This window comes from Python bivittatus, unplaced genomic scaffold, assembly GCF_059951505.1.
Source record: "Python bivittatus isolate LINGU-HERP-01145 unplaced genomic scaffold, Pbiv_v1 ctg000020_np1212, whole genome shotgun sequence".
NCBI lineage: Eukaryota > Metazoa > Chordata > Lepidosauria > Squamata > Pythonidae > Python > Python bivittatus.
This window is the reverse complement of record NW_028277030.1, coordinates 69,629,584-69,651,876: the sequence shown is the minus strand read 5'-3', so window position 1 is coordinate 69,651,876 and position 22,293 is coordinate 69,629,584. Positions and strand designations below refer to the sequence as shown.

Sequence of the window (22,293 nt, the reverse complement as noted above, 5' to 3'; positions counted from 1 at the left end):
CTCTCAAAAGCAAGTTCTGAGAAAAAACATGCTTTTGATTTTGACATGTTCTGCTCATGCCTCCCTGCTCCAGTTAACACTTCTTTAGATCCATCCTCATACTTTTCTAGTTTCTCTCTTTCTATGCCAGCGATTCAAGAAATACCATGAGATCCAGATTGAAATTATGGGTAACTTTGTTTCTCCCCCCACCAAAAAACCAGACAAAACTCATCAGGTTTCAGTGAGAGGTCTAATCAGCATTCAGCCACATACTAGCTGCCTAACATTATTAGAAAGGCAGTACACTGAATGTTAGTTGAACCCCGGCAAAATCCAACGGACCATCCAATCCAAGCCAGTAACAACTCCTTCCAGCTATTTATCCGGGCACAGTCTTGGACAGCCTCAGGTCTTCTGGAAAGCCCAGCCAGGAAGTCGAACAAGGAACAGAAGCTTGCAGAACTGTCAGAGAAGGCAAGTGGGTGAAACAGGATTGTAGGTTATCTGTCTTGTTTGCTTCGAGTTGCGTTTTGTTTTGAATTAAGGTAATTGCTTTAAAAACGTATTCCGTTGTAACTATCGGGTGCTAAACAACATGCATTTCTTGTTTACGACTGATGGTATCGCTTACTGTAGCTCTGAAAACTTCTGTGGTTGGGTGAGGAGGAGCACCGGCCGTGTAAGTTTACCAGCCCGGAGTTGGCTGAAGAATCCTTTCCGTCCCAGTGTGATATTGGCAGCGCACAAAGAAGTTGTCAAATATTACTAGGAGGCAGAGGGTGGGAAAGAGACATGCACAAAAGTCCCCCAGCTTCAAAGTTAGCGGGATGGGAGTGATGTCGCAAACAGCAGAATGACGTTGGTGCGTCTTGTGTGCCTTGAGCGTCAAGGCAGAAGGAGATGCGTGGAGAACTCAAGGCATGGAGAACTTTGGTTCAGGCATTTGCCCTTGGATGCTCTTGGGAAGTGGGGGATTTAGCAAGGCAGTCCTGGGTTCAAATCGCCTCTTGGTCAAAGAAGCTCTCTGGGTGACTTTGGGCTGGTCTCTCTCAGCCCTGCCTACCCTGCAGGAGTGTTGTTGTGGGGAGCAGGGTGCATGTTGCCTTTGGTCCTGAAAGGTGTGATATAAACCTAAGAAATGAATAAATATGAAAAGGGAGATGATGTAAAAAGGAAATGGGGTGGGGTGGGGTGGGGCGATGGAGCTTGGGGAAAAAAATAAAATTCTTTTATAGCTGAATTCTTATTGAGGAGGAAATCTTTAAAGACTATGCGGAAGACTGTGCTGTCTTTGTACAAATCTGTTCAGGTAAAGTTAACATTTTTAACATGTTGGATGGTCATGATGGGTATTTTATAAAGTAAGAGCAGTAAGGGAAAGGAGTTTATTATGTTACGTTAATCTAGAGAACCTAAGTTTCAGGCTATATATTTAATACAGGTATATTTATAGGAAAATAGTACAATATTCCTTTTTTCTTAAAGAGGAAGAAGGCTAAGAACAGTAGTATGCTTGTTTGCTCAGACTAAATCCAACCATACAGATTTAACTGTTCCTCCCTTCCTTTGGGCTATTTTAATTAGAGAAAACACACAAGTAGCCTTGGAGGCATAAAAAAGATCAAAGTGCAGCAGGCAGTTACTGATTTCCAGGAGCCCTCTTCGTTTCAAAACAGCTAAAACAATCATAGTATCCAGGGTCACCTGGCTAGGGATATAAACTTTCCCAGCACTCTGTCTTCACTCGTCATACCTTTTTGATCTTGTTTTCTCTCTCTCCAGTCTGTAAGGACATTGCAATGGTTTCCTTTCCATCTTTGCAACATGCTCTTATTTTCATTCTCCTGGGGGGCCTCGGGGCTTTAGCCTTGGACAAATACACTGCAGCAGTCTATGAGCATGCAGTCATACTGGCAGAAACCACAGAGAAGCCTGTTTCCCCTGAAGATGCCTTGAAATTGATGAACCAAAATATGGATGTCTTAGAAGATGCCATCCAAAAGGCAGCAAAGCAGGTACTGGGTGCCACTGGCTAACATGCATTTGTTGGTAAAACGGTTGTCCTGCAAGGGAAGGAGTTTGACCTTCACTTCTTTTGACAGGGTGCACACATCATTGTGACTCCAGAAGATGGCATATATGGATTTTTTTTCACTCGAGAAACAATGTATCCTTACCTTGAGGACATCCCAGATCCACAGGTCAACTGGATTCCGTGTACTGACCCCAAAAGGTATCTTGTGCAGTCTCAGTTTAAAGACACTTGGATGTGGTAGCCTTCTCTCAGGTTTGTGTTTCAATATTATAATGTATACATGCTGACAAGCTCAAAGTGTCTTGAAGGAAGGGAGGATCTTTCCACTAGCATAGCATTTAACACATGCATTAGACTTTACCTGTTAGCATCTGTACGTACTCCCAAATATGTTGAACTACCATATCCATCCACTCTGACCAGCATGGCCAGGGCTTATGCTGATATCTGTCAGCTAAATAGACTGACATGGATTCAGTCTAGGCTGAAATAATTGTCAGCAATGCAATGATTAGTATCTGAATATATATTTTTATAGCAGCCTTTCTCCATAGAGCTCAGGCAGTGCACGTATTCTCCATTTCTGTTTTTATAGCTACTCAAGGAATAGGATGAAAAATGGTATCTGCTTTAACATTAGCCAAAATGTTTACAGCAGAATGCAAACTTGAACTCAAGGCAGCACCTAGCCAGCCTTGGCTGATCTTGCGAAAGCTAAGCAGGATCAAACCAAGTAAGTACTTGGATGGGAGGCTACCAGGAAATCCCAAGGTTGTAGGAAAGACTGAGAAATGGAAAAAATGTCCCAGAAGGCAATTATAAATTGCTTCCATTTTGCTGAGAAAACTACATAAATACATCCATGTAGTCACTAGAAGTCAAGCCTGAGTCAAACGACATGCCAAGCCCCAGTACATCACAGTAGTTCACTCCCATTTTAAATGTGTTCTTTTTAAGAAATTGTAGCAAGGATCTTTGCTTGCTTAGATGCTCAGGAGTGAAAGAAGAGGAAATTGGTGGGGGGTGGGGAGTGGTAATTTATTAGGTCAAAAGAAGATTGTCACTGTTCCCTTTTTCTTATGTTCAGAGAGGATGATGGTGTGGAGAACAGAATCATGCCAGACCTACACATGCAGGAATGCTTAGCTTTTCAAGTTTAGCTAAGGACAGTTAAGTGCTACCACGAAGCTCGGCATGACTCCCAAAGAGGAATTTTCGTTGATAACTTGCTCCTACAGAGAAAAGCATAAGCAGTGTGTTGGCAGAGCCAGCTATATCTAGTTTGCTACCCATCCTCATCTCTTGCAGAGACCTTAAGAAACCTGGCATTTTTGTCAATATTTAGCACCTCACCAAGCAACTGGGTATTGTCATTTTTTCACCCCTGCAAAATTTCAATGCCTTGGTCAGAAACACATTTTGGCATAAGGAAAAGGCAGCATTTGGTAACCTGAGAGACACAGTTTGGCAAAAAAGAAAGGGGGGAGGGCAGAGCCTTGGTGAATTTTTAACAGAGAAAGACAAAGCAAAACAAAACTGGAACAAAAATCTCTTTAAAGCCAGAAATACTTTTTAAGGCAATAAAATTATTTTTAATCAAGTTTTAATCAAGTATTTATTAGAGCCATCTCCTATAAAAGACACCAATTACTTATGAAAGCCATAGAGCATATTTGCAGGGGCTTATCTTTTTTATTAAAAAAAGTCTGGGAATCTAGATTTAAGCAGCTTGTTGGCTTGGTGCTACTCATGCTTGTCTGTTTCCACAAATTTCATAATGCATGCAGAGATTCCCTTTCTAGCCTTTACTGACACACAAACATATACAGAAATATTGCAACCGTTATTGCCAGGAACATACCCACATTCATTCCTGGGGGCCCCCTGATTGCTTTCTAGACAATCTCCCCCCCCCCTTTTTTTCAGTCTGGGGTAAAGAGGTAGTTTCTGATTGTGCATCAATAATAGATTAGAGAAGGAATGAACACTGTAAGGGCCCTGGCAAATACAGAGCAGAGCTGATCCAATGTTATATCAACATAAAGTATACTTGCAAATGAATTTGCTGCGAGGGTGGAGGGAGGAGAAGAAACAAGCGGTCATTTCACAGCTATCCAAAACAATCCTGCTGCTGCTTGGCCAGATATGATAAATTTTCTGGAATGTGCATTTCTTTGGACTACGTTTTTATTAAATCCAGTTACAGCAAGTAGATGAAGAAATTATGTACATTGGTTTACTTGTTTATTGAAAATGGGGAAATAAATGGAGAAATTTTAAGTCATGTACATTTGGTAGAAAGTGTACAGACAGTTGTAAAGAATTAATGTTTATCAAAGGCAAAAATGGCTTCTACCCACTTTGTTACATGGAATGAAAGCTGGGTATGGTAGGAAAAACATAACAATAATTGAATGTAGAGGAAATAGTGTGCTACTCACACAAAAAGCGATAGAGGCAGGAGTGAACGGCTTCTGAATAAATATGGATTGAATACAAGTGAGGGACCAGTATGAATGAAGTAGGTTGGGATGCTTTGGTTATACAGCAGGACTGAATGAGGATCAAACTGCAAAATGAATATACAGTGGAAGAGTGAATAGGTTGAGAGGAAGGGGAAGAATGAGAAAGTCAAGGTTGGATGGAGTTGATATTTTAAAAAAAAGGAGATGAGAAGTTTAAAAAACAAAAGGCATATGATATATACAGAGTTGGTAGACAAATCAGAGTTTGTAGGGATAGAAAGATATGGAGAAGCACAATGAATGGTATTGCTGTAATTAAATGTCCTCTTCTTTCATCTCCTGCCTTTAATTCTTTAGTTACTATTTCTTACTCCTTTTCTACTCCTTGTATAGCATTATTGGCCCCATGAGGGTACATGTGTATGTATGTGCACATTCATTTCATCTTCTAGAAGTTATCTCAACATCTGGAGGACTCCAAGTGCCAGAAGACAGCACTTCATAACAGAAGGAAAAGAACAGTATGAAACTCTGGCATTATTAACCAAATCACGTTAATAATGTAAATAAAATCATGTAATTGGATGTAGTATGTTCTCCTTTATGGAAACAATCTAAAGAAGAGGGCTTATGATCATCAAATAACAACCACATATATCATTCCTAAGATAAAATGTACTGTATTGTGTTGCTGGTTCAGTTTTAACTCTTTGTCCACCACCTAGAGTCATTGTTGTGAGATAGGTGGCTATATACATTGTATAAATAAAGAGAGTTAACTGATTTTGTTTAATCTCTGTCCTTATAGATCTGTGTTTGAAGTCTCACTGCCAAAAATTGCTGGTGAGGGCATGGAGCAATTTGGAATGGGGAAGAAATTAGGTACATTTGTTGCACTAAGCCGTTATTTGCTTAACTGTGTTTTATTAAATAAACCATAATTTGATGGCTTTACACTGCATACTAAGACCTAAACTATGATCTACAACTTACACTTACTGGATTCATACAATACCAAACAAATAACTTCATAAATCACACATTGGAATTTATAATGATATACTAATTTATATCGTTATAAGTTCCAAATATCTCTCAGTAGAGAGCCAGTGCCAGGAGAATTCCTTTCATCTTTTCCCCAGTGAACTGGTTTTCCACTGATTGAGGCTGTACCAATTACTACCCGTATCTTTTTCTCTTAGATGGAAAAACATTTTCCTGAATCAATTTCAAATAGAAATATAGCTTGAAGGGACAAGATTTCATAGCATCTAAAGCTCACCGATTCCAACTTAGCAACCTCCTGTGGTGGTTCTTCCTCTTTTCTCTTTCTTATTTTAAAAGAAAAGCCCTCACTTTCTGTATTATGTCCTTCAGCATGGAGATAAACTTCCAGTATTCCCTTGTACTAATCCTTCATTTCTGTGATTCTTCATGTTTAGATTTGGACCTGCTCCAGTACAAGAAAGGCTGAGCTGTCTAGCAAGGGACAATTCGATCTATGTGGTTGCCAATATTGGGGATAAGAAGCCATGCAATGACACAGACCCAAAGTGCCCTAGCGATGGCCGCTATCAGTACAACACAAATGTTGTCTTTGATTCAGATGGAAAGCTGGTGGCACGATATCACAAGGTAAGGTTACAGATTTCACACTTTATTTTTAAGAACTGGTTATTTTGCCACAAGCCCTAAGCACCTCCCTTTAAAAGTTCATTTTACTTTAAACATCTGAGGCTGAATATATACACTAGAGCATATTTCAACTTAGAGACTTCAGAGGGATAACTGAATTACATGTAGCAAAAGCTTTAGCATGTAAATTTTGCAAAACATATATATATATATGGTGGAACAGAGCTCTGGGTATCTGATGAAATGCGCTTCTAATTTGGCAGATTATTTTATTTATTTATTTGTTTGTTTGTTTATAATAGATTCCCCCCTTTTTTAGTTTCCTTTTTTATTAATGAAATTTAATAAAGATAAAAATAATACAATCGTGACAATACAATGAAAGATAAAAATGATAAAAATAAACCTAAAAAAAGGAAAAAGATAAAGATTTTATTATTTTAAGATTTTATTATATTAACTAGTTCAGCCTTTAACATATTATTAAAGCTAAAAATAATGTTGCTCTGTCTTCTCATTTCTACAATATAAAGCTATTTCCAAAATCAACTAAGAAAAACACCCTGGTGCTCCAGAGATTCCAAAAGGAATATGGTGGGTTCACGTTTGATCTCTTTAATCTATAAATGCAACCTTCATATCCTAGGGGGTAAAGATTCTGGCTCCATATACCCTTTCACATATCATTCAGGAAATGCCAGCAGTGTCCTAGATTACATCTGTGTCTCACGAAACAAGTCTGGGCTCTTTTCAGACATTCAAGCCCATGCGAGAGAGGACAGTGATCATCAGTCGATTACAGTTTGTTTTCTAGCCAGATCTGACACTAGACCATCTATGCCACATGATAAGAGGCTATTAGCAAATATTGAAATTAGGCAGAACAAAAGGCTTAGGTGGGCCAACGTAGATACTAAGGCGTTATCTACCTTTCTAAACTCAGAACAGGCCCAGTCCTGGAGAAACTCTATCTCTACCCCTACCCAATGCCCAGATAAGATCCTGATACAATACTCCTATCTGACTACCTCGTTGAGGAAATTCCTAATTGATAAAGCTCCTATTAGAAATCATTACCAATCCAGTATAAACTGGTTTGATTCCGACTGTTTACATTCTAGAAAACATTTGAGGATAGCAATGCGACTGGCCCAGAGATATCCTAGCTTAAAAAATGTTACAAACTAGGCGTGAATATAAGAAACTCATTATGTCTAAAAAAGCCCTTTATACTGCTAAATTATGGGCAGATTTGGAACTCTCAGCAAAAGGAACTAATTCTATTTTTTTCTGGAAATCCGTTTCGGGTCTATTGAAGGAGTGCAAATTCCAACTTGATATTCCTATACCTGCCTTAGCTTTGGAGGATTTTTATACAAGCATGTTTACAGACTCAAATCAGAGCCTCCCACGAAAGAGATTAACTGAGCCCACATATTTTGAAAACCTCCCTCTTTGGCCCCCTGTGTCAGTAGCTGAAGTTAAATCTATTATCCAATCCTTGAAACCTAATAAGGCCCCAGGAGAGGATTTTTTACCTCCAGAACTCTTTAAAACTCATATTGACTGGTGGGCCCCATTACTTGCAGGTTTGTTTTCCTACATAAAAAATACAGGATTTATTCCAGTAGGGTAGGAAGTTGCAGTTGTCGTCCCTATACACAAAAAGGGAGACAGATCTGACCCTCAAAATTATAGACCAATAAGTCTCATCGTAATTGTAGCGAAAATGTATGCTAAACACCTCTTGAGCAAAATAGAGGATTGGGTAATTAGGACAAACCTCTTTGCAGAGGAACAAACTGGTTTTAGACCAGATCGCTCTACATTAGATAATTGTTTTAACTTATATCACCTTATTAGAAAACAACTGGCTAGAGGCAATAAACTGTTCACTGCTTTTATAGATCTAACTGCAGCTTTTGACTCCATAAATAGAAATATCTTATGGAAGAAATTGATTAACTTAAATATGGAGCCCAGATTCTTATTTCTGGTAAAGGCCCTTTATTCAAATACCCACCTAAAAGTACGAACTGGTGTAAATGGCTCCTTAACTAAGAGCATCCCCACTCATAGAGGTGTTAGGCAGGGTTGTATCTTAGCTCCAATGCTTTTTAATCTTTACATAAATGATATGCCAGGGTTCCTGCGTACCCCAGACACACACATGTTAAAAATTCATGGTACATTTGTAAATGTTCTTTTATATGCGGATGACATGGTTTTAATGGCATACTCTCAAATAGGTCTGAGAAGACTCTTGAAAAAGCTAAATAATTATTGTGTTTCTAACTCTCTAACTACAAATAAATTCAAATCTAAAGTGATGGTTTTTAGCAAAAAGAGAGTGAAATACAATTGGCAGATAAAGGGAGAGCCAACAGAACAGGTGAATTCTTTTACCTATTTGGGAGTGGTTTTTACTGATACTGGAGCCTGGGAAAATCACTTTCGAAGGACAGCAGGGAGGGCTGAGGGCTGTGCCAAAAGTTTACTTAAACTGTATAATTATAAATATCCTGGCACACTGACCCCTATACTGAAAGTATTTAGAGCAAAAATTGTGCCAGTGTTGACCTATGGCGCGGAAGCGTGGGGCCTTGCAAAATCTGTCGCACTTGAACATGTCCAGACACGTTTTTTAAGAAATATATTGGGAGTTGATAAGAACACGTCAGCCCCTGTGATCAGAGCAGAAACAAGTACCCATTCTATACAGAGCCAGTCAGTAATTAAGGTCTTTTCTTATTGGCAGAGAGTCCATTTAATGGATTATGATAGGCTTCCCAAATTATGCCTGTTGGAACAAATAAGTATGGACCTCTCCATATCCTGGCTAAAACATCTTACTAAAGTTATCTCACAATATGGGCTTTCTGCTCAACAGGTACTCATAAATACCTCGCAGGCAAAGGATATTTTTAAACAACGAACCCTGGATATCAGTGTCCAAACGGACATGGAGGAACTGGCTAAAAATGGGTCATTAAAATGGTTAGCTAAGAATAAAATTACCTTTAATTCTGAAAAATATCTGCCGATAAGTCTAACTCAAAACCTAAGAAGGGCCTACACTAGAGCTAGGTTTGAATTACTGGACTCCATGGTCAAATATGGTCGTTTCCATCATGTGCCTTATGATGAGAGGCTATGCATATGCGGGGACCCAGCCATAGAAGATATTGCCCATGTTTTGTTCGACTGTAAACTTTATGACTCACTTAGGCTTAATTATTTGTCCTCTCTGTTGGAAAGAACAGTCCATTGGGACTCCAAACACAGATTATCCTATTTTCTTTCGGGCATAAATATCTTTATTGTGGGTAGGACTGCCAAGTTTGTGGACAAGGCAGTTCAGTTGAGAGCCCGATATGTAGAACAGATTGGAGTATCATGTAGGGGTGATGGTCTTATATGAATCTGGATTATGATATTAGCGATACATTATTATTTTATAGTAGTATTATATTTTGTACTATCCCATTTTATTATTATAATATTTTATTGTATCATGGATTTTGTGTATTAGTTATTTGTTTCACCTTTGCTGAAGTTTCTTATTCTTGTTGATATGGTTGTAAGACTAATCAATAAAGATGAAAGTTGAAAGTTGAACTAAGAAACACATGTCTTCAATCCACTCTTTGACACCTGAAGCATTTTCTTTCCACTTACCTAGAATAAATATTTAGCTGAATCTAGTCTCAACAGAACCAGAGTTCTTCATAATATCAATAGTTTTGGAATGCAATTCAGCATCAGATTTACATATTTAATAATTATGTTTTCCTCCAATGATGTAACATATGTAATCAACATTGTATCAATGTTGAAACCAAAAAGGAGCCCTAAAAGAAATATTTAAATTAGATACTAGCAGTACAGAACCAAGATATATGAAAATGCAGGAGATCGCTGTAAGTGTGTCTCAGTTACATAAAGAAGATCTACTCATTGTGGTAGATGCTGATGCTACATTATTAATAGGCCCAGAGGTTCAGGAAAAATAGGTCAATTTGAATTTAATAAGTTCTGGATTTTTTCCTCTTATTTTAAAATATCTGCTTCACTTTCAGTTTCAATTAAAATGACTTGCGGATGGCTTTAAGTAAATGTTATGCTGTTCATAAGTTTACTTAAAAATACCTCATCTGTTTCCTAAATGTGTTATCTTTTAACAGTTTAATCTGTTTATGGAGGAACATCAGTTTGACTCCCCTAAAGAGCCTGAACTTGTAACCTTTGATACTGCCTTTGGAAAATTTGGCCTCTTCACTTGCTTCGATATCCTCTTCCATGATCCTGCTGTGGCCCTCGTTACCCAGCTCTCTGTGGACACCATCCTTTTCCCTACAGCCTGGATGAACGTCCTCCCCCATTTAACTGCTATCGAATTCCATTCAGCTTGGGCCATGGCCATGCAGGTCAATCTTCTGGCAGCTAATACTCACAGGCTTAGCAGGAATATGACAGGTAATGTACTGATTGAGATAAAAGGATTGATTGGTATTTGTTTCCATTCACTAGACATCTGAGAATCTCCAGCTGGTTGGAAATTAGCTTCCTTGAGACCTTCCTTAATGTACCCTTGCCAAAATTAAGATATCGTGGTGTGGAGTCCCTGCAGACAGAAATTCAGAGGGGAGGGCAGGCATTGCTATCACTGTAGTGTACAGAATACAGTCTTGTTTTCTCTTTATTCAGCTTCTACGAATAATCTATGATTAAGTGTATAAATAGTAACAGTCTAATTTTGCTTGATCCCTTTGTGTTGCTGATCATAAATACCAATTGTCTTTAAATTTTTGAGTGAGCCTAGAAATCTACTGATTCCTTAAGCAGAATGTAGGCTCTTCCCATTCTATTCATGCTCATCAAAGTAGAAAAAGGAAAGGAGAAGGCTGATAGGATGAATTCTTGGGTATACAAATACATTTGTTGGTCTTTTTTACAGTGTTATACGTGTGTATTTTATGGGGGCTGCTTTGTTAAATATATTTTGGGGTGGGTTAGAAGAAATAATGTGCATGTCTTGATAGGACAGGATGAAGCAATTACTTTTATTCCTGTCATTGTTAGGTAGTGGTATCTACACACCATCTGGATCCCAAGCATATCATTATGATGCAGAATCGGAGAATGGGCACCTTTTGGTTGCAGAAATCTGTTCCCGTCGTTCTTGTTCTCCCACCTATCTTCCTGCTATTAACTGGAGCTTGTATGCCACAACTATTGAACAATTCCCTGAGACCCATACTTTCCCTGGAATTGTTTTCCATGATGAATTCACTTTATCTAACCTCACAAAAGAAGCCGGCAATCTTACAGTGTGCCAGAAGACTCTCTGCTGCCATTTAAGCTACAGGATGACAGACCAACGAGAAGATGAACTTTATGTGCTAGGGGCATTTGATGGCTTTCATGTGGCCGAAGGAGATTATTACTTACAGGTCTTATTTTATTTATGGGGGAAAATGCAGGAGGGAAGGATGAAAGCCTAGATGCCCAGTAAAAATGCAGGGTGATGTCTGGATTAAGTTCAGCACTTTATTCCCACTGGAAACTTAGATATAATTTTCTAGTTTAAATGATTGATCATCTTGCACATGATGAATGAAAGTTTCTATTAACAAGACGAAAAGTCAATCCTAAATTTCTAACATTATTTATTTATTAAACCAATTTATATAGCCACCCATCTCACCACAGGTGGCTCTGGGCAGCATACAACAAAGCTAAAAACAATCAATAAATATATTAAAAATATAAAAATCAAAATAGAGGGATTTTGAGAGAATATAAAAATCAAACTAGAACTTGGGAAGATTGAGGGACATGTTCCATCACAAGGAGTTCTGGAAAGTTTATTACCATGCAAGGAGATACAGAACTACAGTAGAAGTCCATTGGAAGCTGGCATTGCCTGCCATAAGATTAGGAGCAGTCTTTAGTTTCATCCTTTAATTATTTGGTTTCTAATTAATGAGCCATATATTAGTTCATACTTTTGGTGGCTGTCTGGCATTTAATCATGCAAGAATGCATTGCAAGGATACATTACTGTTTGGATGACAGTCTCTGGAAGTGTTGATAATTGGAGTCAATGAGTCGTGAAAGTTTGGATAGAGGGTGGGGATCCTCCCAATGCTATTAAAGCAGACCTGTCTAGGCATTTGTTCTGCACAGAATGTTGGCCCATCTGTACACTATACCTGGTGACTAATGTATGGAATCAGAAGTTGTGTTTGAGATGATAGGGTCTTTCTCCCTGGCTGAGGTCCAACATTAATTTTGGATTTTGTAAGCCACCCAAAGTATATTGTAGTGGGCAGCCATAACAAATGTAATGAAATAAAATTAATTTAATGAAATAAACATGCAGCTGTCCAGGAATGGGCCTTCTGGTGGTAGCCCCTGACTTTGGAATAGCCTCTCCCAGTGAGCTTTGCCTAGCCCGCCCGCCCTCCTTCCCTTCCCTTGCTTCTATGCTATTGCACTCCAGACAGCTCTGAGAGGCATTGTCTTTTTGGCACCAAGCAGAGAGGCGTTTATTTTCCTGGCCATTTTAATCAACAAACCCATTGATTTGAAACACATTTGCTATTTAGACACTTGTTAACTACTCAGTCTGCTGATTGTATTGTTTTATTCGACTAGCATTTTAGTGTTATGTATCTTAATTGCTGTGATTTAGTATTAATTTTATTTGATGGTTTTGGTCTGTTAAAATCTGCCATGGGAAAATCTGGTTTTGGTTTTGAAAGGCAGTATAAAAATGGCAGAGTTCACCAGCATGTAAATGCCACACTGCTTTGGAGGGATAAGGGTGTCTTTTTTTATTTTTTACTTGCAAAGGCATTTCTCAGGCAGCTGAATCCCCCTTCTCTTTGGCAGAGGCTGAGCAGCACACAAAGCACCAGACTGCTTGGCATTTTTTTCTTGGCTTGGCTGGCTTGTTTTAGAGCAGTATTTTTCAAACTTGGCAACTTTTAAGATGTGTAGACTTCAACTCCCAGAATTCCCCAGCCAGCATGCTCGCTGTGGAATTCTGGGAGTTGAAGTCCACACATTTTAAAGTTGTCAAGTTTGAAAAACACGGTTTTAGAGAGAGCAACTGGTACATATCCAGCAGCACTATATTGAGATTTATACAGCTGCAACCCCTGTGATATGTCAGTATGACACCAGGAACTCCTCTCATGCCATGCTTACACTGTGCCTTCATCTACAAATCCTGAGTCAATAATCAGTAGTGTTTCTCCCACAGCCACCAACATTCACTTGGGTGTGTTCCACAGCAGTTCCTTGCTATGGAGGAGATTAAGACAATGGTTCGGCAGTTCATTTTCTGTTACTAATAGCCCAGTTCCTCTAAAACGAATACTTCTTCAAGGCATTCCTTGTTTGGTTTTCTTCCCCTTCCAGATATGCACATTGCTGAAGTGTGGAAGTACAGACCCTCAGAGCTGTGGCCAGTCAACCACTACTGCTCGTTCCCATTTTGATTTCTTTTCTCTCAGCGGCACGTTTAGCACAAACTACGTCTTCCCAGAGGTTTTACTCAGTGGGATTCATTTGGCCCCTGGAGGGTTTCAGGTAAGGTGGTCTTTCCCATCTTAAGTCTGCAAATATTGTTGGGCTGGTGTGAAACAAGCTGGGCTTGAATGGAAGCAGTGGGGAAACAAATCCCATCATGTGCTCAACAAGGCTTAGAAGGAGAAGGTGTCTTGGTCACCTCTTGGAGGCCAAAATGGAGTTCTGAGGAAAATGTGGCTCCTCACTGCTGTGTCTTTCACTTGAGTGCCTTGCTTGATTTATGTGTTTGTGTGGAGGCCACACACTGTTAAATGGGTCACATTCGTGTAGCTCAGAGATTGACCTGTATGGCATTTATATCTTGCCGTTATCTAAGGTTGTCACTAAACCAAAATAAGCAAGCAAAAGAAAATCCTGTATACATAAAGACAATACTGGACTTTTTTATATCAGAAGTAGGAAACTGAACTGTGTTCTTCCTACCTCGCTCCCTCAGGAAGCAGAGGACATTGGGGGTGGGGTGGGGGGGGAGGTGTTCAGGAAAGGAAAACAACACCCATCCAATCTTTCCTCTACTTCAGATGGGAAGGCCATGAAAGAGGATATTTTTCTATGCAGCAGAAGATAGGGAACAATTCTTTTCCTTTTGTGTGAAGTAAAGCGCTTCATGCAGGAAATAGTTATACAATATTACATAACTTGTTATATAGGTACAGTGTAATCTATAATTTTAGATTATGCCATATACAATGTAGGATGTCTTTTTCTAAATACTAAACCTTTTCACCAAGCACATGTTTAAACTGTTTTGTTGTGAGTAAATAGTTTGTCATTAACCATATCAAATGGCTTCAAAACAGATTATGTTTGTCTTATAGTTCTCTCACATAGAGCTAAAATCCTGTTGCTAATAGTGGCTTCTCCACATTTATCTAATTCAGGAATGGGGAACTTGTAGATCTATAGAAGTTGCTTAATTAAATCTCCCAGCAGCCCTAACCCACATGTCCAGTGATGAGGGCCCCTGAGAGTATTTCTCCATCTTGATCCAGTTTAGTAGTATCTACACTGATTAGCAGTGGCTCTCCTAGTTGGATTCTTTCCCAGCCCTATCCAAATATGTGGGTAATCACTCTCAGATCTTCTATATTACCAATAGAAGAGAAGAGTACATAGTTGTATGTAAAAGAGTACACAGTTGCATGTACATAGTTGCATGTAGAAGAGTACATAGTTTCTACGTACAGCACAGTATGTATATACAGCATAGAAACTATGCTGAATATCTTCTATATTCTAGAATATCTTCTAGAATCCTATATTCTATAAGAACTACAGCTCTCTTAATCCCCTACTTTAAAAAATGCCTCAACTCAGCAAGTAGGAAAAATTTATACCTTATCTAATTTTGCTGTATCACTGAAACCCTTTCATTCGTTCCTAGGTTTTGAGTGATGGACGACTGATCAGTCAGAATGGTACCTCTCAGGCACTTTTAACTGTGACACTTTTTGGGAGATGGTATGAGAAGGATTCTCCACCTATGCACATTCACAGTATAACCCTCTGAGCTATGAGTATGACGTTTCAGCAAAGCAGTTGCTTGATACTTCGTTGTTTGAGTGGTCATTAACCTTACAGGAATGGATAACTCATCTGAATAGCTGTGTATTGATGATGGATATATTGATACTATGTTTAATGTTGGCTGACAAATCGCAAGGAACACAAGTATCTCAAAGTTTGTCCTAATAAAGATGCAGCAGTGTAATAGTTCATAGTTACTGATTAGACTATTCATTAAAGCACACCACACATACAAGGTTCCTGGAAGAAAAATAGCTCGAAATAAGGATCCTCCTGGTTGTGCTGCATAGTACTGATTAGGGCAGATATTTGAAGCCACTTTAAAATACATCAAATTGTTAGGATTGTGGCTGTGCCAAAAGCACTTCATATCTTTGCGGGCCAGATACAGACCCAGAAATGACCCAGCCTGCCCCAGTTCATTCTGGGGATTGTTTAGTAAGAATCAGTCCTCTAATCAGAAGATATCCAAAAACCAGACTTCAGTCTTTCTGTAATCAAGAATGAGAAAAACTCAAACTGCTATAGCAGCTTTGTTTTTCATTAGTTTCAATCAAGAAGTTGGCTGGGTTGACATATTGACCCTGGCTTAGATTGTAATGTGAATCCCGCCAACGTTTTGACTGAAAATAATGAGCCATGCTAGTCAACACTCACATAGTTGACTGTGGCCTTCCCCCTACCCAGTGTCAGATGCTCCTTATTTGAGGCTGTTTTAAAAATAATCATGTTCTAGGAGAGAGAGGACATATATGTTTGTAGGAGTCTAAAAATATTGTCATTTTATCTAAGGCAATCAATTTGCTTTCCAAATAAATATTGAGAAGAATTTCTAAGTTGACATGAGTAAGCCTTTCTGCTGTATGATCATTAATGTACAGAAAAGGGAACTAAGTATGAATGAAAAGGTATGGTGAAACTATGCTGAAGAAAAAGTGCCTATAGGAATAAGAGTACTAGCTTCAGATGAGGGAGGGAAGGGAAGGGAAGGGAAGGGAAGGGAAGGGAAGGGAAGGGAAGGGAAGGGAAGGGAAGGGAAGGGAAGGGAAGGGAAGGGAGGGAGGAAGGAAGGAAGGAAGGAAGGAAGGCTGGCTGGCTGGCTGGCTGGCTGGCTGGCTGGCTAGTTGGTTCTTGGAGAATGAGGGATCAACGAAAGATAGTGATAATCAAATTAGGAAGCATGCACTCTGCATACAAGTACTCATAAGCAGCAATCATAGGCAATATCTTTAATAGAATCAACTAAAATGGCAGAAAAAATATGGTAGCATTTCAATTATCCAGAATTTTTTCTCCAGATGTAACAAAAAGGATATGGAGAAGAAGCAAAATGCTATTACAGCCAGGAGACCTGTTGCTTAAATGTGTTTGTGTGTGTGCGCGTGCACACGTCCCTTGAGAATCCAGAAGATGTAAATTGATGTTTCCTGTTTGGAAAATCGGCTAAGAAATAAAAATTCCATTACATAAATGTAGGGAGATTTAGAAGCGTTGCTTTGCATTTGTGTTACAGTGTGCAAAGTCAGTGTATCAGTAACAGTCTTACATTTGGTAATCAATGGTATTTCCATTTTATATGCTAAGCCAGATCCTTGATGCGACTGAGGGAGTTGAACTTTGAAATCCAGTCTGATCGTGATCTCATGGAAGTTGCAGGTCCCCATCTGCTCTTATTTTAAATATTGGCCTTGAGTGATCCTTAGCACCTATCACACCCTACACATTTCTCTAAATCATCCTTCCCCAACTCAGCATCCTCCAGCTGTTGGCATATAACTGCCAATGTCTAGTAGGGATGATGGGATTTGGAGGCTAACACCTTTGGAGAATGTCAGGATGGGGAAGACCAATATACAGTGGAACCTCGGTTTATGTACTTAATTCGTTCCGCGACTCTGGTCGCGACCCAAATTGGTCGCAACCCGAAGCAAATTTTCCCATAAGTTTCAATGTAATTAACGTTAATCCGTTCTGGTGTGGAGGACAGGGAGGCGGCTATTGCTTGGAGGGAGAGTCCCCCTCCCTACGACCACGTGTCAGGGGCAGAAAATGACCGCGGACCACGTGTCGGGCAGAAAAATGGCTGCGGACCACGTGTCAGGGGCGGAAAAATGACCGTGGACCACATGTCAGGGGCGGAAAAATGGCCGCGGACCATGTGTCAGGGGTGGAAAATGGCCGCGGACCACGTGTCAGGGGTGGAAAATGGCCGTGGACCACGTGTCAGGGGCGGAAAAATGGCCGTGGACCATGTGTCACGGGCGGGAAAATGGCCGCGGACTGTGTCACGGGAGGGAAAATGGCTCCGTATCCTGTTCATACCCCAAGGCAGAGTTCGCAAACCGAAGCAAAATTTTGCAGCCGGAGCTGGTCGTAACCCAAAAAGTTTGTTAACAGAAGCGTTCGTAACCCGAGGTTCCACTGTAAATCCTTCCTTTGAGATTTTACAGAAGAATTTTATTTAGTTACAACAAACTTTGTCTTAAAATGGATTGAACACACAAGAACAAATTTGTTATGCAAGGAGAGGAGGCAGGAAACCTGCTTTCTTGAAGACTGCACTTTAAAAGACTTACAAATCAAGCCTATACTTTAATCAATATTAAGTATGAATGCTGTCCCAGTTTACCATGCTTCCTTAAAGAAGCTTGATGGAAAGTCTTCATGACTTTGGAACGTGACAATAATTGGTCATAGTCCTTTCCTGGCCAAAAGAAATGCCTTTCTTTCTGTCAGTATTCCTGCATAGCAACCTTCGGGTGTTGCCAAGATAAACAAGAAGCACCTGTCCACAGTGCTCTGTTTCTTAGAAAAGCAGTGCTTTCAAAACGATGCATAATAGCCTTTAACTGATAAGCTGACAAATCAAAGCAAATTCTAAAAATATTAGCATTGCAAAAGGTAGTTAACTGTGTATTAACCTGGAAAGATGTTCACATTCAGAATAAAATATAATGGCAACTAAAGGCTTTTGAAGTTGTGATTTCATGTATTCTTGCATGTGTATAACTATTGTTAAATTTAATAGGGCTTATTTCTGAGTAGCACATTAAGGATTGTACTAAACAGTTTGTTACCCCAATGCTATGCAAGTAGCCATGTCATGCAGTGGGACTTGCCTTCCTTAAACAGTGACTTTCCTCCCCACCCACCTCTCTCCTTCAGATTTGAAAGAATCCATTTTACTGATTGATACTATACTATTAGTAGATTGAAATTGTTGGGTACATTTCTCTGTTTGTAAATTGTGCCATAAAACTGCTCAATTCTATAGCACTGCAAAAAAAAAGAGACAGTCTGGTTATATTTAAATTCCTGTCTGCAATCTACTTCTAAAGTAGCTATTTTTGGAAACCTCAGTGCAGATGTTGAGCAAAACCATTGCCCAACTTAACAATGAAATACTAATTAAATATTAACTATTGTAAGCCCTAATGATAAACTGAAGGATGAAGATTAAATTCTGTGAAAATAATGTTTTAAGAGTTAACAGTGGTGTGTAATAGAATCATCAGTGTGCTTGAAATGCTTCTGTAATTTCACTGTCCAAGGGCAAACTTAAATAAATAATAATCATTCTGCAGATTTTCAGCATGATTCATATTTAACCAAGAAAGGTCAACTGTCTGACAATTTTAAATAAGTAGTTTTCAATGTTCATATTTAAACTTTTTATACTCAATTAGTATGATCAATGTGCTTTCAGGTGTAAGATATGCAAATTAAGTTATCATAGCTATTTGCCTACTTTTGGCATACTTATTTCCATGGTCTTGATACATATTTGATAAAAAAAAAAACTTCCTCTACGCTGCAGGCAAACTTGTGCCTGGAAAGATTTATCATTTGCTTATCTTGTCTGAATATTTAATATTGACGTCATCATGTTAGTTAAGACTCTGCATCAGGCTGCAAATGAAACTCAGACTTGGTTGGACACGGCTTCAGTTACTTGAAGTTGAATGGCTGATAAGTCAAATGATATTTTGGGCTATTTTGGATGTATTGGTGCTCAAGAAAGATCTTATCTTAGCTAATGCAAATTGTTTTTGGGAGGTAAGATTTATTTCTAATCTGGGAATTTTGGTGGGAAATTTGTTACAAAAATGTTGAACAAGAGAAGTTTGCTTATTAACAGCACAGTGACAGAACTGGACAGACTGTAATTCATTTATTACTTTAAGCCTATTAAAACATGTCTAATGTAGCAGCCAAAAAAGTTTGAGTAAAGCCACAGTTTAAGAACTCTGAAAACGTAATTAATCTCCTGGCCTTTTTTATGGCCTGCCCAGAATAGGATGAGTTTAAATTTAGGAGAAGATTTATAACTATTCTATTTTCAATTTATTTAGGAATAAAATTTCTAATATTCTTTTTCTTTTTTGTGTCTTTGAGACTGTCTTGACCGCTGTCTGGACTAGTCCCTGCAGTTTTCCTGGCAGCATTTTTGAAAGTGGTTTGCTAGGGCTAAGAGAGAGAGACTTGCTCAAAGTCATGTAGCTGGCTTCATGCCTAAGGCTGAACCAGAACTCATGCTCTCCTGGTTTCTAATCTGGTGCCTTTAACCACTATACCAAACTGGCTCTCATTCATTTCATTGCTGTAATATATTTGTGACAAATACTGTAAGTGTAACAGAATAATTAACATTTTTTAATTTATTTGTTGGGAGTAAGGATGGAATTTAAATTATTTTAATATTTATTAAAATATTAAAGTAGAAATAAGTTTCTCTCATCTTTTTTACTGCTAAGTTAAAATGACATAATGTTGATATGAAGATACATAATTTGCCATGTTGGATAGTACAGAAAAATATTATTTGGGGGGGATAAATATGCTAAGTACATTGCTGGTATCCAGAACTATACATAAATTGTCAATCCATAAATTTAAAAAATCAGTACCCATTAATCTCAACAAGGTTATTGTTTATTTGCCATGAAAATGATCATATTTCAAAAGCTTCCATTCCTTAAGAAAGGGTTCCATTTTATACATTTCCGTAATTACTGGAGACAAACACTCTGTTGTTTTAAAATACATTTTATTGAGATGAAAACCCTTTACTTAAAACTAACTGAAGCCCAGGAAGGTTGAACATGATAAGGCAAGATTTCCAGTCCTCCAGTTCCACTCCTTTCCACTACCTGGACTGTCACCAATTCTTACATTGAAGTCAGGCATCAATCATCATGTTTGCAAATCACAATAATTGGGTTCACATATCCTACTAGCCCCAAATCAAGGAAACCTCATTATGGTTGAGCATCATAAGTGTAACCAGTCATTGTATCTGCAATTAATTGGCAGGCCATCCCCCACACCCACATTTACCGACAATTAGCCAGCAGCCAGCCAGTGCCTGAGTCTGAATACAAATCTTCAGTGATGAGTTCCTTTGTCACATAGACACAAGGAAATAACCCCAACTCCTCCTCAAGATGGAGATAAAAAGTGCTCATCTTTTTAAGAACCAAGAGTGGTTGAACTTCAGAGAAGCTGGGTATTGTGGCTAGGGAAAGACAGGAAATCATGTTCTCCAGATAACAGGAAAATCTACAGGAAGATGGAACAAAATCCAAGAAAGTGAGCAGGGAACTTTAGCTTCAGACCCAGCCATCCTGAGCAATTGGTAACAAATCTAGTTAGGAATTAAGCATTCAGTTTAACTTCTGTTACTCTGTGTGGTTAAGTCCACTCTCTTGTCTCTGGTATTTTTGTTTTCTGTACATGCTCTGTAAATTGTGTATTTTTATGTAACTCTTTACAGCAGAGTTCCTCTAATTAAGGGGCAGATCAACATATTGTCTTTTATGGGGCTTTTTGGCATCTCTTCATTTGTATCTCCTTTCCATTTTAACTGATTCCATTTAGCTCATTTCCATTTTAGCTGTGATTACTTAAAGTTAAGCATTTTTGTTTGTTTGTTTTTATTTTTATTTTTTTTAAACAATGTTGGATTTTATTCATCCCTTGTGAGATTAGTCTATCTCTCCATAAAGGAGGAGGGGCTAATTTCCCTAGCCATGAGCCTCAAAACTACAGGACTAGAGATGTTTATAGAATTTATCTAATTGTTTCTCTATCCCACCCTTTTATTTTCCAATCAAGCACACAGGCTGTAGAAGCCCTATCTCTCTCCCATGCCAAAGTTAATATGGTGGGGAAGGGGAAGGGTAATCTAGATGGGTAGACCCTGAAGACTTCTGGGATAAGAAATTGAGACCTCCAATCTTTCAACCTGTGAACTTAGTCTTATGTCTCACATTCCCCGTATCTGTCATAGTAGCCATCACCTGTGAACAGATCTGCTTCTCCCTCACCTCAACCAAATTTCTCTTCTTATTCTTCCCAGCTCAGAAGATGTGCTTGAGACAGGGGTGAGAAAAGTCAAAGTGCTCTGCATTGTCTTATTTCCTGTCTTGCCTTTCTTGAAAAACCCTGGAAATCAAAGGACTTGGGTCCTCTCTTTCTCTCATAAGGAATAGAGTTCATTTTTCACAGCTCCAGGTCCAGCTAAAGTTGCAGAAAATTCAGTTAGGGCTTCCATTTCTGGGTTATAAGAATCAAAGCTATAAGATGACAGCAAGTAATTACAATTTTCTTCTCTTTATTCTGCCATCGAGTGACCATTCAAATTTTTGCAGCCCAGGTATTGTAGCCCTAACTCAGTATTTTTATTCTTTCCCCAAACTGAAACATTCTTCAGACTATTTCTTTGCTTCTCCCACCAATTGGAAAGTGCCTTTTTCTAAAAAGTGAAGCTGATGATTAGGCTGTAATCCATGAACATTTATGCCACAATACTTTTAAGATGCTACCAATGTCATTATGGAATATTCAAATTTGTCAAATATTACTAACTGGTCACATTTTAGATGAAATCATATAGCTCAAGATAATCCAAACTCAAGGTAATATAGTTCTTCCTGGAATTGCTTCCTGAAAGGGGATGAGTAGCATTGTTCCATCATGTTGGGTTCCCAACAGTAATACTGTCCACCTAGTATTAGAATAATTATCCAGTTTAGCCCCTCCTGTAATGTT

The 22,293-nt window shown here is 38.7% G+C and overlaps 2 protein-coding genes across 3 annotated transcripts in view; both read left to right on the top strand.

Moving 5' to 3' along the window:
- Window positions 1–424: 424 nt before the first annotated feature.
- Window positions 425–15,520, top strand: LOC103060046 (pantetheinase-like). The gene is made up of 8 exons (XM_007425935.4): window positions 425–527; window positions 1,765–1,997; window positions 2,085–2,215; window positions 5,925–6,117; window positions 10,302–10,593; window positions 11,200–11,570; window positions 13,546–13,716; window positions 15,101–15,520. The coding sequence occupies exons 2-8, from the start codon at window positions 1,782–1,784 to the stop codon at window positions 15,224–15,226; spliced, it is 1,500 nt and encodes a 499-aa protein (XP_007425997.1). The 5' UTR covers window positions 425–527; window positions 1,765–1,781; the 3' UTR covers window positions 15,227–15,520.
- A 780-nt stretch (window positions 15,521–16,300) lies between these two features.
- LOC103061259 (trace amine-associated receptor 5) overlaps window positions 16,301–22,293 on the top strand; it is a 52,167-nt gene continuing 46,174 nt past the window's right edge. For both annotated transcript variants that reach the window (XM_025165243.2, XM_088140871.1), the window contains exon 1: window positions 16,301–19,299. The gene's annotated coding sequence lies outside the window, so the exon portion shown is untranslated. The remainder of the gene's footprint in view (window positions 19,300–22,293) is intronic.

Excerpts from the sequence above, each read along its gene's own strand:
- LOC103060046 (XM_007425935.4), top strand. The coding sequence starts at position 1,782 with ATGGTTTCCTTTCCATCTTTGCAACATGCTCTTATTTTCATTCTCCTG. Across the intron at positions 2,216-5,924 it reads CCGTGTACTGACCCCAAAAG|ATTTGGACCTGCTCCAGTAC; the intron begins GTATCTTGTGCA and ends CTTCATGTTTAG. Across the intron at positions 11,571-13,545 it reads AAGGAGATTATTACTTACAG|ATATGCACATTGCTGAAGTG; the intron begins GTCTTATTTTAT and ends TTCCCCTTCCAG.